The 14,099-nt window shown below is 31.8% G+C and overlaps 1 protein-coding gene and 1 pseudogene across 5 annotated transcripts; both read right to left on the reverse strand.

Annotated features, from left to right (window-relative positions):
- Positions 1 to 1,449: 1,449 nt before the first annotated feature.
- Positions 1,450 to 11,033, reverse strand: LOC107870752 (inositol-tetrakisphosphate 1-kinase 1). Of its 5 annotated transcripts, none has more exons than XM_047394742.1 (3): positions 9,366 to 11,033; positions 7,563 to 7,763; positions 1,450 to 6,087 (listed from the first exon to the last, which is right to left on the reverse strand). In XM_047394742.1, the coding sequence occupies exon 1, from the start codon at positions 10,648 to 10,650 to the stop codon at positions 9,553 to 9,555; it is 1,098 nt and encodes a 365-aa protein (XP_047250698.1). In that variant the 5' UTR covers positions 10,651 to 11,033; the 3' UTR covers positions 1,450 to 6,087; positions 7,563 to 7,763; positions 9,366 to 9,552. The 5 variants fall into 5 exon arrangements, with proteins under 5 accessions (XP_047250698.1, XP_047250699.1, XP_047250694.1 ...); XM_047394743.1 differs by having other exon boundaries at positions 1,450 to 1,914; positions 7,563 to 7,754; positions 9,336 to 11,033; XM_047394738.1 differs by having other exon boundaries at positions 1,450 to 4,171; positions 7,563 to 7,754; positions 9,336 to 11,033.
- Positions 7,770 to 9,326, reverse strand: LOC107872687 (annotated as a pseudogene).
- Positions 11,034 to 14,099: the final 3,066 nt, after the last annotated feature.

The following is a 14,099-nucleotide window of genomic DNA, read 5'->3' on the forward strand; positions in this document are numbered from 1 at the left end:
TTATTGAGGATTTTTCTTCATTTTTTTTAATTTTTTTTTTTGCTAATTTAGAAGGAGTGGATTAGTAAGGAACAAAACGGGAGGGGAGGCAAGTATGGTTGTAATTAACAATTTAATAGTTCTGTTTTCAACGTGATATAATTTTCTGTTTTATTATTCAACCTCAAAGGGCTTTTACACCTTTCGACCTGATCTTAGGCCCCGACTCTGGATCATGAACAGTAATTCGATTAATGCTTGAGCTCTTAAGGATTTTTTATAAGTTCCTCATATATAATAAAGTATCATTTTATCTAGTCAGTGTGTCGATAAAACAAGCATTTGATAAAAATCAAATCCGTTATGTTAAGGGAATTGAGTTTGATCGATTATATCATGACAAATAGAAACAAGTATAAGAATTGATCTAGTGCTATTTCATCTTATAATTAATATTGTTTGTAACTATTAGGATGTGTAATTACTAGCCGATAGTTACACAGCGTAGTATTAACATACATTTGAGGTTTGGAAAGAAAAGAAATACTAAATAAAGAATGATTCTTGATTTAATTTCTGATTTGACACGTTAGCCTTCACATGATGCCTCCTAAGCCCTTGACAGAACCAAGAGCAAACCTCTACGTACAATTAACAACTGCCTCTTGACTACAAGCCAAAAGTTAGTCTCTCCTCCGTTTTAACTTATTTGTCCTACTCTTTTTAGTCCTCGCAATTCTCTTGTTCGACAAAAGTTGTGTTTGTACACAATAGTCGGATTGTAGCGGGTATACTTCTAAAAAGTTTTATTCTTTAACAACTCGTTAATTTAGCACTTTCTGTGTGGCATAATTAAGGTCACAAATTGAATGACATTTGATATACTTTACGTATATTTAATTTAAGATCATAAAATTCAAAATTCTCTTTTTCATTCTTAAATTTTGTATCAAGTTAAAATACGAATTGCAACAAAAGAAGTAATCCAAAAAAATCAAGTAATATTCTCATGTTCCACTGCTCACTAGTCAATTTAAGTTCAACAACCTTTATCAACTGTCAAATTAAGAGGGGAAAGAATAAAGAAAACTAACAAACAAAATTAAGGATATTGAAGGGCATATAAGGGAAAGCAAAAGTAGAAAATCATTTCTAGAAATTTAAACGTTATTTCAAGGTAATTTTTCCATTCCCGACAAAATTTTAAAAATAACTAACATTAAAGCAATAAATGGAGCATCATAGCTTAAATTTATTTAATTACATGATGTAGCCAAATATATAAATTATAGACTATATTAAAATACAAATCAACTTTAGAGATTTATTTATGCGCCTCAAAATTCGCTTGACTTTAGAGATTTATTCATGCGCCTCAAAATTTGCTTCATATACAAATACCCTTTATGAACTCCGAAATATACCAACACAAAAAGAAATATATATATATATATTTTCAACCATTTAATCTTTACTTTAATTGCAAATGATAATTATTTTCAACCTTATATGACTTATGTTTTCTACTACACACAATTGTTTACACTCCGTATTAGGAAACAAGATTTGTGCGGGAATGAGACCCAATACTAAAAGCCCAAAAATCAAGTATCACACGCACTCCTTATCATGTTTTTGGACCACGAATGGCAGGGTGCGGCCAGCCCGAGAAAGTTGTGCAATGTATAAGCACCAGTCAGAGGAGGAAAAGTGGAAGACCGCGCTGGCAATTACATGAAAAATTGACCTCAAAATAATACTGAATGTATACCTTTTTTTCATTTATATTAAGGTAACTATGACTTAATATTTTCTGCTCCACTCTCAGTCTTTCAAGGAACTTGTACTTGCAAAATTTGCACTGGGGACATGGTTTGTTCAATGATTTGGAGTGGCCAGCACTTGCAAGTCTCCCTTAGAAATCCAATCTTTCCACTAGAAAATCAAACCAAGACTAGGTTAGGGGTCTTGAAAACGAAACTCACCTCCCACCTTCCCCTCGTTGAAGAAGAGACTGCGCTTTGGGGCCTCGAAAAACGAAATTCCCTCATTGCTTTCCCTCGTTGAACAAGGGTAGATATAATAAACAAGGTTAAGAGGTCAACAGAGTCGAAGTTCCAACTAGCAATAAGAAAAAAAAAAAAAATGTGGAACAAGCCTTCAAAGGCCAACCTCAGGCATCGTTGGGCCAAGTGGTTTGTTTACCAAGTATATTTTAAGTAAAAACAAGTATAGACAAGGAGGAAGACATCTTTCACTACAACGTAAGGTGTAATCAAGCTCCTTTCCAACCAGGATTGACTTGGCTCGTCATGAGCCTGGTCAACGGTTCAGGTAGAACCTTTTACCACACATTGTGATAATTTGAAACAAGTATACATGTGAACTCCCAACATAATTGGAACAATCCAAAGACAATGTTAAGCTTCAAGAGAAGCAATCCCAAGAAGATCATTCAAATAATGTACTAGAGTACCAACCCAAAGCCACGAACTCAGCACTAGGTACTATATCAAAACTATACTGGTTCCTCCAAATTCATTCAAGTTAACAAAATATTCATATCAGTTGTAATGAATATATGGGCTTGCAGGGGTTTAAGAGACTGGCATGAGGGAGTACGATGTCTTAAAACAGTTCCAACTTCTTTTAAAACCCATAGATGCAGACACTAAGCTAAGGACCACTGCTAGCTGAGTATATCCAACAAATGGTGTCTAAAACCCGAATTCATGCTTTCAAAGCTGTCACAAACCCTTGAGAATACTGCTTTCTACAATTGGAAATGCACAAAAGCACAAAAATAACAATTTAGGCTACTGAAGTCAAGACAAGATACTCATCCAACACAAACAGAAAAAATCCTGTAAACGGGGAATAAATAAGCTGTCTAGGGCATAGTACTCACAGAAATATGCAATTTAGGTTTCGCTTTCACAGCAGAGTAAAGTACCACCAGATGTGACATTCAAATATTTACCAACAGTACCGGATCACTAAGCTTTTGGTAGGCAACATAAGGTGCAGATATCAAGAACGACGCAACGTGTCAAAGCATGCAGAAAAATAAAGATATCAGCAAAGTAAGGACTTCAAAATAATTTACTTCAATAGGCAATTTTTCCAAATGGTTGGTGAAAGTCCAGATCTACTACTTGTTTTTGTCATGATTAAAAAGTGAGTGATGAAACATCTTTTATTGTACATTTCCACTCATTACATCTATGAATCAAACAACCTCTCAACCAATAAAAAAACGTGAATATGTTGGATCAGCACCTTTTGGGCTTCATTTCCTAGACATAACAATAATTGGAATTTCAATAATGCAAGCCACAATGCAAAAAAAAACAACAGGAATCAAGAAACTGACAGAACTTAAGATGTGCTCCCATGTACTGCTAGAGCATTCACTTTAGTTGCACGTTGCTTTTAAGAAAACACGCTTGTTATCTTCTCTTTACCTATTGATATTAAAAGACCAACAGATTCTTCCAATGTATCATTTCTGGGTTTCCTTCATGACATGAATTTTTCACTATCCTACTAGCTACACGTCAAAGAATTATTCCTAAAACGAGAACCTGAACTTTTGAAACATATACTCTAGCACTTAGACCAGGAATAAAGCTGATAATCAACTGAGGTACACATGTTAAAACTAAAAGGACAAATGCATTAACAAAGTTAGTTTCAGGACTAGAAGTTCTTAAAAGTTCTGCTTCAGTTTATTTAATTAAAGCAAATTTTTTACCCTTCAACGTGAAACTTTTTGCAACTGCTATTTGGCTTTAAGGGTATACCAATTTAACAAAATATTCAATAACAAATCCTCCAGGCCACCACTACATCACTGCAGGAACACAACCTGCTTTAACTTCTACATGTTACCGACAGGAAAACTTACACCAAAACAAAGCACAAGCTTTACATAGTGAGATGATGAAACTTCAGAGATGAATACAATGCATAAAGAGATGTGAAGGTACACTGGGATGAGGAAAGGAGACAACTCAAGGAACTGACACAGCATTCTCATACTTACACCTGATTAGTTGTCAGCACCAAGGTAACTGCCAATTTTGATCCATGCAACTCATGTGAAGGTTACAGCTAACTTCGATTCATGCAGCTCATGCAACTGCTATCATCCTTGTGTTTGGAAGTTAAGCGACAGATCACAGTTGCGCAACTAGACAAGAATATATATATAATAAATGGAAAGATGCACCCAATCCACATCAAACTGATAGCATTTATTTCACTATCCAAAAAAGAAGGAAACACAGAAAAGTAAAATTTATGATTTTCCACATGTTCTAATGAAAAATCACACGATAATGCATGTGATATTGACTAATTTTCCAGCAGTGTAAATTATGAAGCCCTAAAGTATCCAACTAATAAATCATAATTCACCCTGATTTTTTGGGTGTTCTAAACCTGATATATTGCATACAACATCATGTCTCAGACTAATATTATAAATAAACAAGTCTGCAGGACAATTGATGCAACTTTCTGAAACAAGGAAAAAGCTTTCAGTTTAAAATATTAACCAACACAATTTTAGCAAAATGCCTTAGTGCTGTTCGACCATTTATAGAATATCATTACTTATCGAGAAAATATATTAACCAACACAAACATATTACATGAAAGGAAAAATATCAATGCAAGTAAGATGTAACTGTAACTCAAAAGCAAAAGTGATGACCTGGAAAGGTTCCCCACATAATCAATATCTTTACAAAAGTCCCTATTTGTAAGTGGCAACTCTCATCAAAAACACTAAGAACTTGATACATATGCAGCAACCACAATAACTATGGCTCAACAACAAGCTACTTGGAGTAGACAGTATGAATTCTATTCATGTCACTCCATTTAGACTAGTCTCAATCCAATATTTAAAAATTGAAGGTCTCTAGTAGCAGAAGTTATCTAAATCTCTACTGGCATACAAATCTCTACAAGACTAAAAGACCACTTCAAATATTTTTGGAAACAAACGACAATACAATAATTGGTCATGTACATTCTTCATCTCCCATCAAATGTCTTACTTCTAACCACAACTGAAAACGATTTACATGAGAAAGACACCCAACAACTGAGGCATGAGCATAATCACAAATTTGCCAATAATTATTTCTCGAAATGTTTCTGTACATCTCAAGTTACTTTCAAATAAGAACAAAGCCTAAACCTCCGACGAGTCATGACCAAACTGTCTCAAAAGACAGTCTCTCCATTTTATCTTTTATATGTGCTACTTGCACTTCTTGCTAAATGTAATCAATTTTGATCCAGTATACTGCAAAACCATCTTAACACCCACATTTCTAGGAAACTAGTTTAGCTGCACGTGTCTCGCACGTGTAACTTTAAAATATTTAAAATTAGACGATTTTATCTAATATGAAGGTTTTTAATGAGGTGCAAAATGTTCAAAACATATATGTTATGGTAAGCACATATATATTTTACCACCAGAAGTTTCAATTGGTTAATGAATTTGATATACTATAGATGTAGTTTAATTTAGCCAACCTCATGCTTCGTATGTCTTGCCAAATAGACCCAAAAATTGTGCTGTACTTTGAATTTTTATTTCATTCATGAATACTTTTGGAGAAAAGTTTATGAACTCTTCTGTACTGTGAATACTTTTGGAAAAATCCTAACACATATTTAACAGAACCGAAACATAATGCCTAACATCTTTAACTTGCTTTGGTGACAACATATATCAACCACTACTTCTTAATTCAAGTAATGTTAAATATATATAAGGGGAAAAAAATTTAACCAAAAGAGAAATTATTCCCATATAATAATGAATATTCTCAATTCCGCCTTTTCAAAATATTATTTAAAAAAACTAATCTCAAAAGGTGAGTTTAATTTAGCAAAACCCCGTGCTTCATTTGTCCTGCCAAATAGACTCAAGGATTGTACTATACGTTGAACTTTTACTTCATTCATGAATACTTTTGGAGAAACGCTTATCAACAACTCTTACGTACCATGAATACTTTTGGAGAAATATTTGCTCGTTCTCTTCTTTGTCTCTTGTTGCGTCTCTTTGTCCGTTATTGTATTTTTCTACAGGCAGATTTAATTATGCTTTTCATCATACTAATTTTTTCTTTATCGTAAAGTTTGATAAACTACATATCATATCATAAAAGAAGATAAAGAAAAGATTGTTAAATTAAAAAAATAAGAATGAATAGCTACAATAATTTATATCATTCAAAACTAAAAATTGTCACGCGAATTTAATCCCTTTCAAAATTCGAATCATTAACTGTCTATAGATATTATCATCACCATCCATCTTCAAGATACCTATAAAATCAATACACCTTAAAGTAGATTTAATATTACAAAAATATTTCTTGACGTAAAAAATAATTCTAAAGCAAACAATAAAGAATGATCTAAGACCAAAAGTATTTTTTTTATTTTTCATATGTTCATTGAAGATACAATTGTATTGTTGTAGAAGAAGTCTCAATTTATATAATTCCAAAACCTTTTCAAAGAAATTTTCTAAATATGGTAAATTTATATTTTTTTTGCATAATAACTACCAACTTTAGAAGAATAAAAATACCAAAAATAATAAACTACTACAAATAGACATTTACTGTACATTGTTTATAGTTCTTTTAGACTTTTGCTTTATTTTTTATTTAATACAAAATAGGCTTCATTGTCTTATTTTAAAAAAAAAAAATTAAAGCCATAAACACTACGGTTCCTAAATCTTAGGAGTTTAGTAGTTTTTTTTATTTCTTCTTACCCTAATATTTGTTTGTTACCATATATTTTAGGACTCTTAATTTTTTCTTTTCATATATATTTTAGGATTCAATATTATAGTTAATATTATTAAAATAACTAAATAATAATTTAAGCAAAGGGTGAAAAAACGATTTTGTCTATTATGGAGTCTTTTAATGAAGGCAAAAAGTTCAAATCACTTTTTTAAAGATGTTCACACTTTTAATATATTATAGATTCACCTTGTGCATATGTGGATGTCCAACATTGACAACTAAAAAACCTTTCCAGTCTTACAACCCTGCAGTACAAGAATAAACTAAACGTAAAACTAATATCCTAATACTAATCCATCTTCAAGAAACCCACCAACACACACAATCTATTGCATCTATGACAAACATTTCCTAAACACGAACAACTAGGCAGCAAATTCTTACAGGAAAAAAGACAATACTACTGATAGTTTTATGTTCATCAGACATGTTCCAGTCATATTGCTTAAATAGAAAAAGTGCAGGAATAACAGTAGAGGAGCAAGAGAATCAGTATTTACAGTCAAGTGTCAAATAGGAAAGAGATATTAAGAATAAATAGATTCATTAGTGTAGCTGAGCCTTCCCTATTGGTGAATCTAACTATAAGATTTAATGATTAACCACATTATGTGAACATAAAACATGCAAAAAGGGGTTTCCTTATGACTCATGATGAACTAAATTTGCCTGTGACAAGACTATAGCATAAGATACAACCAGCTGATTTTTCCCAACATTAATAAAATTATTTACCTTATCAAGAAAAGATACTGATATTCAACAAATCAGTCTTAAGCTCCCAAATTAAGGTTTGAACTGTGGTTCTGATAAAATTGTAGTTCAGAAAAGGAATATTCCTCTAGAAATAATCTCATAATAACTTCCACGCGAGAGACAACCAAGAATCTGCCACGCGGATCCCATAGAAAAAAATCCCTCGGGAATCTGATTCCTCTTGCAATAATAAATTACATAAGCAAGTAAGTGACATCATTTCAAAATGCAAAATTCATATGCAGTAAGACCACCCTGTAAAGCAGCATAAGAATAATCACTGAGGAAAACAAGATTCATTTATCAAAATTGTCAAAGGCACAACTTAAGATATTTTCAGCCAGGAATAACAATTGCCTCAAAGGAAAAACTTAAATTTTCTAGATAAAGATACTGAAAAGTTACCTACTTCATTGCAAAGATTGAATGTACAAGTTGAACAAAGATTACCATCTAATTGCTTTGAGAAGACATGATCAAAGCAAAGAACCTACTTATTAACTGCTGTACCAACAACTCCCTACCAAGAATAAGTCCCTGCAGCTTACTTTAACCTTCATAATGCAAGAGAAAAATCATATGCTTCAGCAAATTTTGCACCCGGACCCTGCGGACAGGGGGAAGGGTTAGTGCACTGGACCACCCTTTACATTTCACATTTCACACCTGAATAGGGTTCTCATTTTCTTCTATCTTAAGAGGTGACACAGGCAATGTTCCTTCATCCTCACCACACCCACTACTCCCCACCAAAACCCTAACTTCCTTTTCACATTGAACCTTCTTTAAACTCTCAAATTCCTTATCGTTCTGATTTAATACATCCCAGAAAAAGTCTGTTAACACTCTCTCATAATTCGGCATTTCACATACCCAGGGAATTAGTTAATACCAATAACAAGATACCTATTTCAAACTCTATAATCCCTAATCACATCAAAAATAAAAAGATGTAATTTTGTTGCCAACCTAAGTCCCCGAACTATATCAGTAATCAAACTCAAAGAGGCAATTCAGCATTTTCCAAATTCATCAACTTATAATACTTACCATTTTTTTGCAATTATTCAAAATTTGAAACCTGCGAAAACGACAAGTAACTCTCTAATCTGCCTAAATTATCTTCCTTAACATCCGGCAATGACTTCCTCTTCACACATTTCACATAATCACCAACTACATACACCTTAAAAATCACTCCTCCGTGTTTACCAAACTCCTGTAAGACTATCCGCAACCCGTCTTTGTTAAAAACAAGCAACATTTTAGGTGATTTCGCATTTCCATCAGCTACTAACGGCTTCGCAATAACCGGAAATTTCAACCATTCGTTTTCTAGGTAAATTTCCCATACAATTTTCACAGTAAGTGACATCATTTGAAAAATGTGACATTCCTATCCAATAAGACCTATGTTGCTCGGACTCGTCAAAAATGTCATCAGTTGTGTCAAATCCTTCAAAGGTAGGGTATTTTTTTGGAAGATCCGACACAAGTGCAACAACATTTTTGGAGAGTCCGAGCAATTTAGAATAAGACCACGTTGTAAACCAGCATAATGGAGAAAATCTTTAAGGAACACTCACTGAGGAAAACAGCAAAATTTATTTATCAAAATTATCAAAGGCACAATTTAAGATATTTTCAGCCAGAAATAACAATTGCCTTAAAGGAAAACTAGAACTGATAAAGATACTGAAAATGTACCCATTTCACTACAAAGATAGAATGTACAAGTTGAACAAAGATTACCATCTAAGTTGATCAAAGCAAAGAACCTACTTATTAACTGATGTGCCAGCTCCCTCCTAAAATAAGTCCCTGCAGCTTGCTTTAACCTTTATAATGCAAGAGAAAAATGATATGCTTCAGCAAATTTTGCACTTCACATTTCACATAATTAAGCCCCTCCCTGGACCTGCCATAGCGGGAGCTTTAGTGCAATGGGCCGCCCATTACTATTCACATTTCACACCTGAATAGGATTCTCATTTTCTTCTATCTTAAGAGATGAAACGGGCAATGCTCCTTCATCCTCACCACATACGCTACTCCCCACCAAAACCCTAACTTCCTTTTCGCAGTTAACCTTCTTTAAACTCTCAAAACCCTTATCTTTCCGATTCAAAACATCCCAGAAAAAGTCCGTTAACACTCTCTCATAATTCGGCATTTTCGCGTACCCAGGGAAATAGTTAATATCAATAACAAGATACCTATTCCCAACTCTATTATCCCTAATCACATCAAAATTAAAAAGATGTAATTTCGTTGCCAATCTAAGTCCCCTAGCTATATCAGTAAGCAAACTCAAAGGGGGCAATTCAGCATTTTCCAAATTCATCAACTTATAATACTTATCATCATTCTTCTCACAATTATTCAAATTCGAAACCTGCGAAAACGGCAAGTAACTCTCTAATCTCCCTAAATTATCTTCCTTAACATCCGGTAAGGACTTCCTTTTCACACATTTCACATAATCACCGACTACATACACCTTGAAAATCACTCCTCCATGATTAACAAACTCCTGTAAAACTATCGGTGGCGTCAATTTTCGCAACCCGTCTTTGTTAAAGACGAGCAACATTTTATGCGATTTTGCACTTCCATCAGCTACTAAAGGCTTCGCAATAACAGGAAATTTTAACCCTTCGTTTTCAAGGTAAATTTCCCATACAATTTTCGCATCGTATATTACCGTTTGCTTAGGTATCCCAAACGACGCCGTTCCCGTTTCGCACTCGATTTCCAGTTCCGTTACCGCTTGCAGCATCGAAATCCTGTTATGCAACCGCTCAATTGCCTCCGGCGAATCAATGATAAGCGAATTAGGGTTTTCGGAGCTGTAATGCTTCAGTTGGCGCTTCCAATCATCACCGTACAATTTATGGAGGAGACAATCGAACGGTCCTTGATCAATTAAGGGTTTGTCTGTATCGATTTTGATGAGATCGATACCGCGTTCTTTTGCGAGATTGATAAGGGAAAGTTGAATGAAACTCGCTTGTTTCTTCGGTGCTAATGCGTATCCAATTCCGTATCTCTTCAATGGCTCCGCCATGATGACCCGATAACCCGACTTACGACCCAGATATACAAACAGTTTACCGTAAATTGGGTGCAATTGAATTTGTAGGTGAACTCACAGAATGGACATTACTCTGTGTGTGTGTGTTTTGTAAGTGTATGAATAGTGTAGATTTCGGAGAAGGGGGAAGAAGAGAGGAGAATTGGAGAGATGGGGGTATTTATATATATAGGTGGGAGAGGGAGATTTAGGGTTTGATAAAGTGACAGGCGTTGAGGTTGGGGTAGACACGTGGCGTGATTTGAGGAGAAAATGTTGATCCTCGCCGCACCGGAGGAAGATGATGGTGAGCTGGTGCCTAAGAGGATATGCGGTGAGCCGGTGACTGACGTCAATTTTGAGAAAAATGGTGACAAAAATTAATGAGGTCAATATTAATGACTATTTTTAATATAACAAATTTTATACTTTAAATTGTCCACGACACATAATTTAACAAACAATAAATTATAACATAATTTTATTATATTATTTTTTGAATATAACAAATATTATACTTTAAAAAATGCATTCAATGATGAATAATATTTAATATCAAGTGTAAAATTGATAGAAATTTAAGAAACAATAATTTATAAGATAATTTTACTATATTATTTTTTGAATATAATAAATGTTATACTTTAAAAATACATTTAATGATGAATAATATTTAATAGCAAGTATAAAAGATATCTATATTTATAATCTATATCTATAATCTATATATATAATATATTAAAAGTGTGAAGACCCTTAAAAAAGTGATTTGAACTTCTTGTCCTTTATTAAAATACTTCATAATAGACAAAATCGTCATTTACTATTTTTAAAAATAATTAATATTAAATTAATATTTAAATACTTAGGATAAAAATTACTATTTTTTAAAAATAATTAATAATAAATTATTATTTAAATACTTAGGATAAACAAAAAAAAGGAAAAATCTCACACCTAAAAGGAATTAAATCTAATGTATGAAATTTTTTATTAGGAATCATATGCAATATTTTAGGAGAAAAGTGATGTAAAAGGGAAAAGAATTAAGAACCAAAATTGTGTTTGTTTAAAAGGAAACACGCATGGAAACTTTTAAGAAAAAAAAAATTATTAATCAAAATATATATATATTTTTTTAATTTACGCAAAAGGAAAAAAATTATTTGATTCAGCTATGAAATTGTATTATTTAACACTTCTAAATAAATTAGAATTTTACCTTATATAAAACTTCTAAATCATATAAAATTTTACCTTATATAATTTTTTTACCTTATATAAAAAATGTCTAGAATTCTATTTAAGTCATATTTTAATCAAAGTTTACTTGAAAAAAAAATTATTTTGATAATTGATAATTAATTAAAGTTTTCTTCTTACGTTCATGACTAGAGTTTTCTAGCCTTCTTTGTTATATGAATTTATGAATTCTCTTTTAATTTTATCTATAATCTATAATCTATATCTATATCTATAATCTATAATCTATATTTATATCTGTGATCTATAATCTATATATATAATCTATATCTATAATATATTAAAAGTGTAAAGACCCTTAGAAAAGTGATTTGAACTTTTTACCCTTCATTAAAACACTCCATAATAGACAAAATCGTCATTTACTATTTTTAAAAAAATAATTATTATTAAATTATTATTTAAATATTTAGGATAAAAAAAAGGAAAAATTCCGCACCTAAAAGGAACTAAATATAATTTATGAATTTTCTTTTAATTTTTTATTATACATATTTAGTTTAATTGTGAATAAATCATGAGATCTAACATATCATCATTATGTTTGTTAATAAACTTTATTTATTGTATTTTTTTTAGGAGTATGACAATCCATGCATCCTACGAGAATCTGTTTCTCCTACCATCTATCACTTTTTTAGTATTTGTTTCAAAATACGGTCATAAACTGAATATTATTTTCATATCTTTGTCGTCTTGAGAAAAATGACTGTCAACGGCCTCTTCATTTCTTTTATTTGTTTATCTCAATTGCGGGGGATTTTAGCATATTGGGATCATTAAGTCTTTCATGTAAATGGGTCTAGAAAAATAAGAAAGTTTTATTACTATATTTTTTGTTTGTATGAAAATCTTAATTTGGTGTTATTGTGATCTCTACAATGCATTCATGTAGGTCATTCAGATATCAAAAGGAAGCAAAGTCAAATATGAGCTAGACAACAAAATCGGTCTTATTAAGGTATATGGCATGATGATCTAAATTAAGTTAGCTCTAAGCGATCCTCTCAGAAGAAACATGATCATATAGGCAATTTTAATTTCTTTTATTAATGTAAATAACTATAATTCCTTAATAAATGATGTTTTGCAACTTGCAAGCATATTTTTTCATTCAAAGTATTAGTTTAAAATTGGGGCATAGCTCCTTTCTACTATTTTTTTTTTTATTGTATATAAGTTAAAGTTGGAGTCTTCTAACAAAATTATTTATTTTAAAATTAATGACACTTTCTAATAATTTTATTGTTTGCATATATTTATTTATGATACTATATTTTAGAGAATTTATTTCCTCTAGGTTTTGTGTTTATAATATTAATTTTTCAATATGTAAGTCATTTAACTAAAGCATATTAAATATTATGTTTGTTTTTTTGGGAGAATGCTCACAAAATTACCTAAAGTTTGACCGGATTATCAGTTGAGCATACTGAACTTTGTGGGGGTCCTATTACCCCCAGACTTTTTTTTTCGTATTTTAATGGCATATATCTGTCACTTGACACACTGCATGTGAGTCACGCGCATTGAGCGCATGAACAGTGCTAAAAATGTTTTAAACTTTTATTTTGCCAAAAAAACCCTTAATTTTATAATTATTTAAAATTTTACAATTTTTATTTATTTAAAATTTTTCATTCTTCTTTCTTCTTTCCACTTTCTTCTTTCTTCCTTCTTCTTTCTTCTTTCTTCTTTCTTTCTTTTCTTCAACAATGGTTGCTCCATTGTTAATTGAAATTGAATTCTTGAAGATTCCATTTCAGTTTTCATTCTTGAAGATTAATGAAAGATTCCATTCAATTGAAATTGAAATTTGGCGGAATTGAAACTTGAAACTTGGAACTTGAAATTTCATTCCATTAAGTTGGCGTAATTGAAACTTGGAATTTGAAACTCAATGGAAGATTCCATTAAGTTGGCGGAATGGAAACTTGAAATTTGAAATTCAACTATGAAGAAACTTTCTTCATAATTGAATTTAAAAACTTTTGGAATTTGAAATTGACTCAATGAAATTATTTGAAATTTGATTTGTAGGATGAATTTGAGTTGTGGAGTCTTTGATGTGGTTGTAATGGTGAAAAAATGTTGAAAAGTGATAATATGGAGAAGACAAAGCGCGTGTACCACACTTCCCACCTAAAAAACTTGGTATATGTTTTTTTTTTTTTTTTTTT

This window comes from Capsicum annuum, chromosome 1 (genome assembly GCF_002878395.1).
Source record: "Capsicum annuum cultivar UCD-10X-F1 chromosome 1, UCD10Xv1.1, whole genome shotgun sequence".
In the NCBI taxonomy this organism is placed as follows: Eukaryota; Viridiplantae; Streptophyta; class Magnoliopsida; order Solanales; family Solanaceae; genus Capsicum; species Capsicum annuum.

Bases quoted from the DNA above. Each gene is read 5' to 3' on its own strand.
- LOC107870752 (XM_047394747.1), bottom strand. From the start codon at position 10,650: ATGGCGGAGCCATTGAAGAGATACGGAATTGGATACGCATTAGCACCG.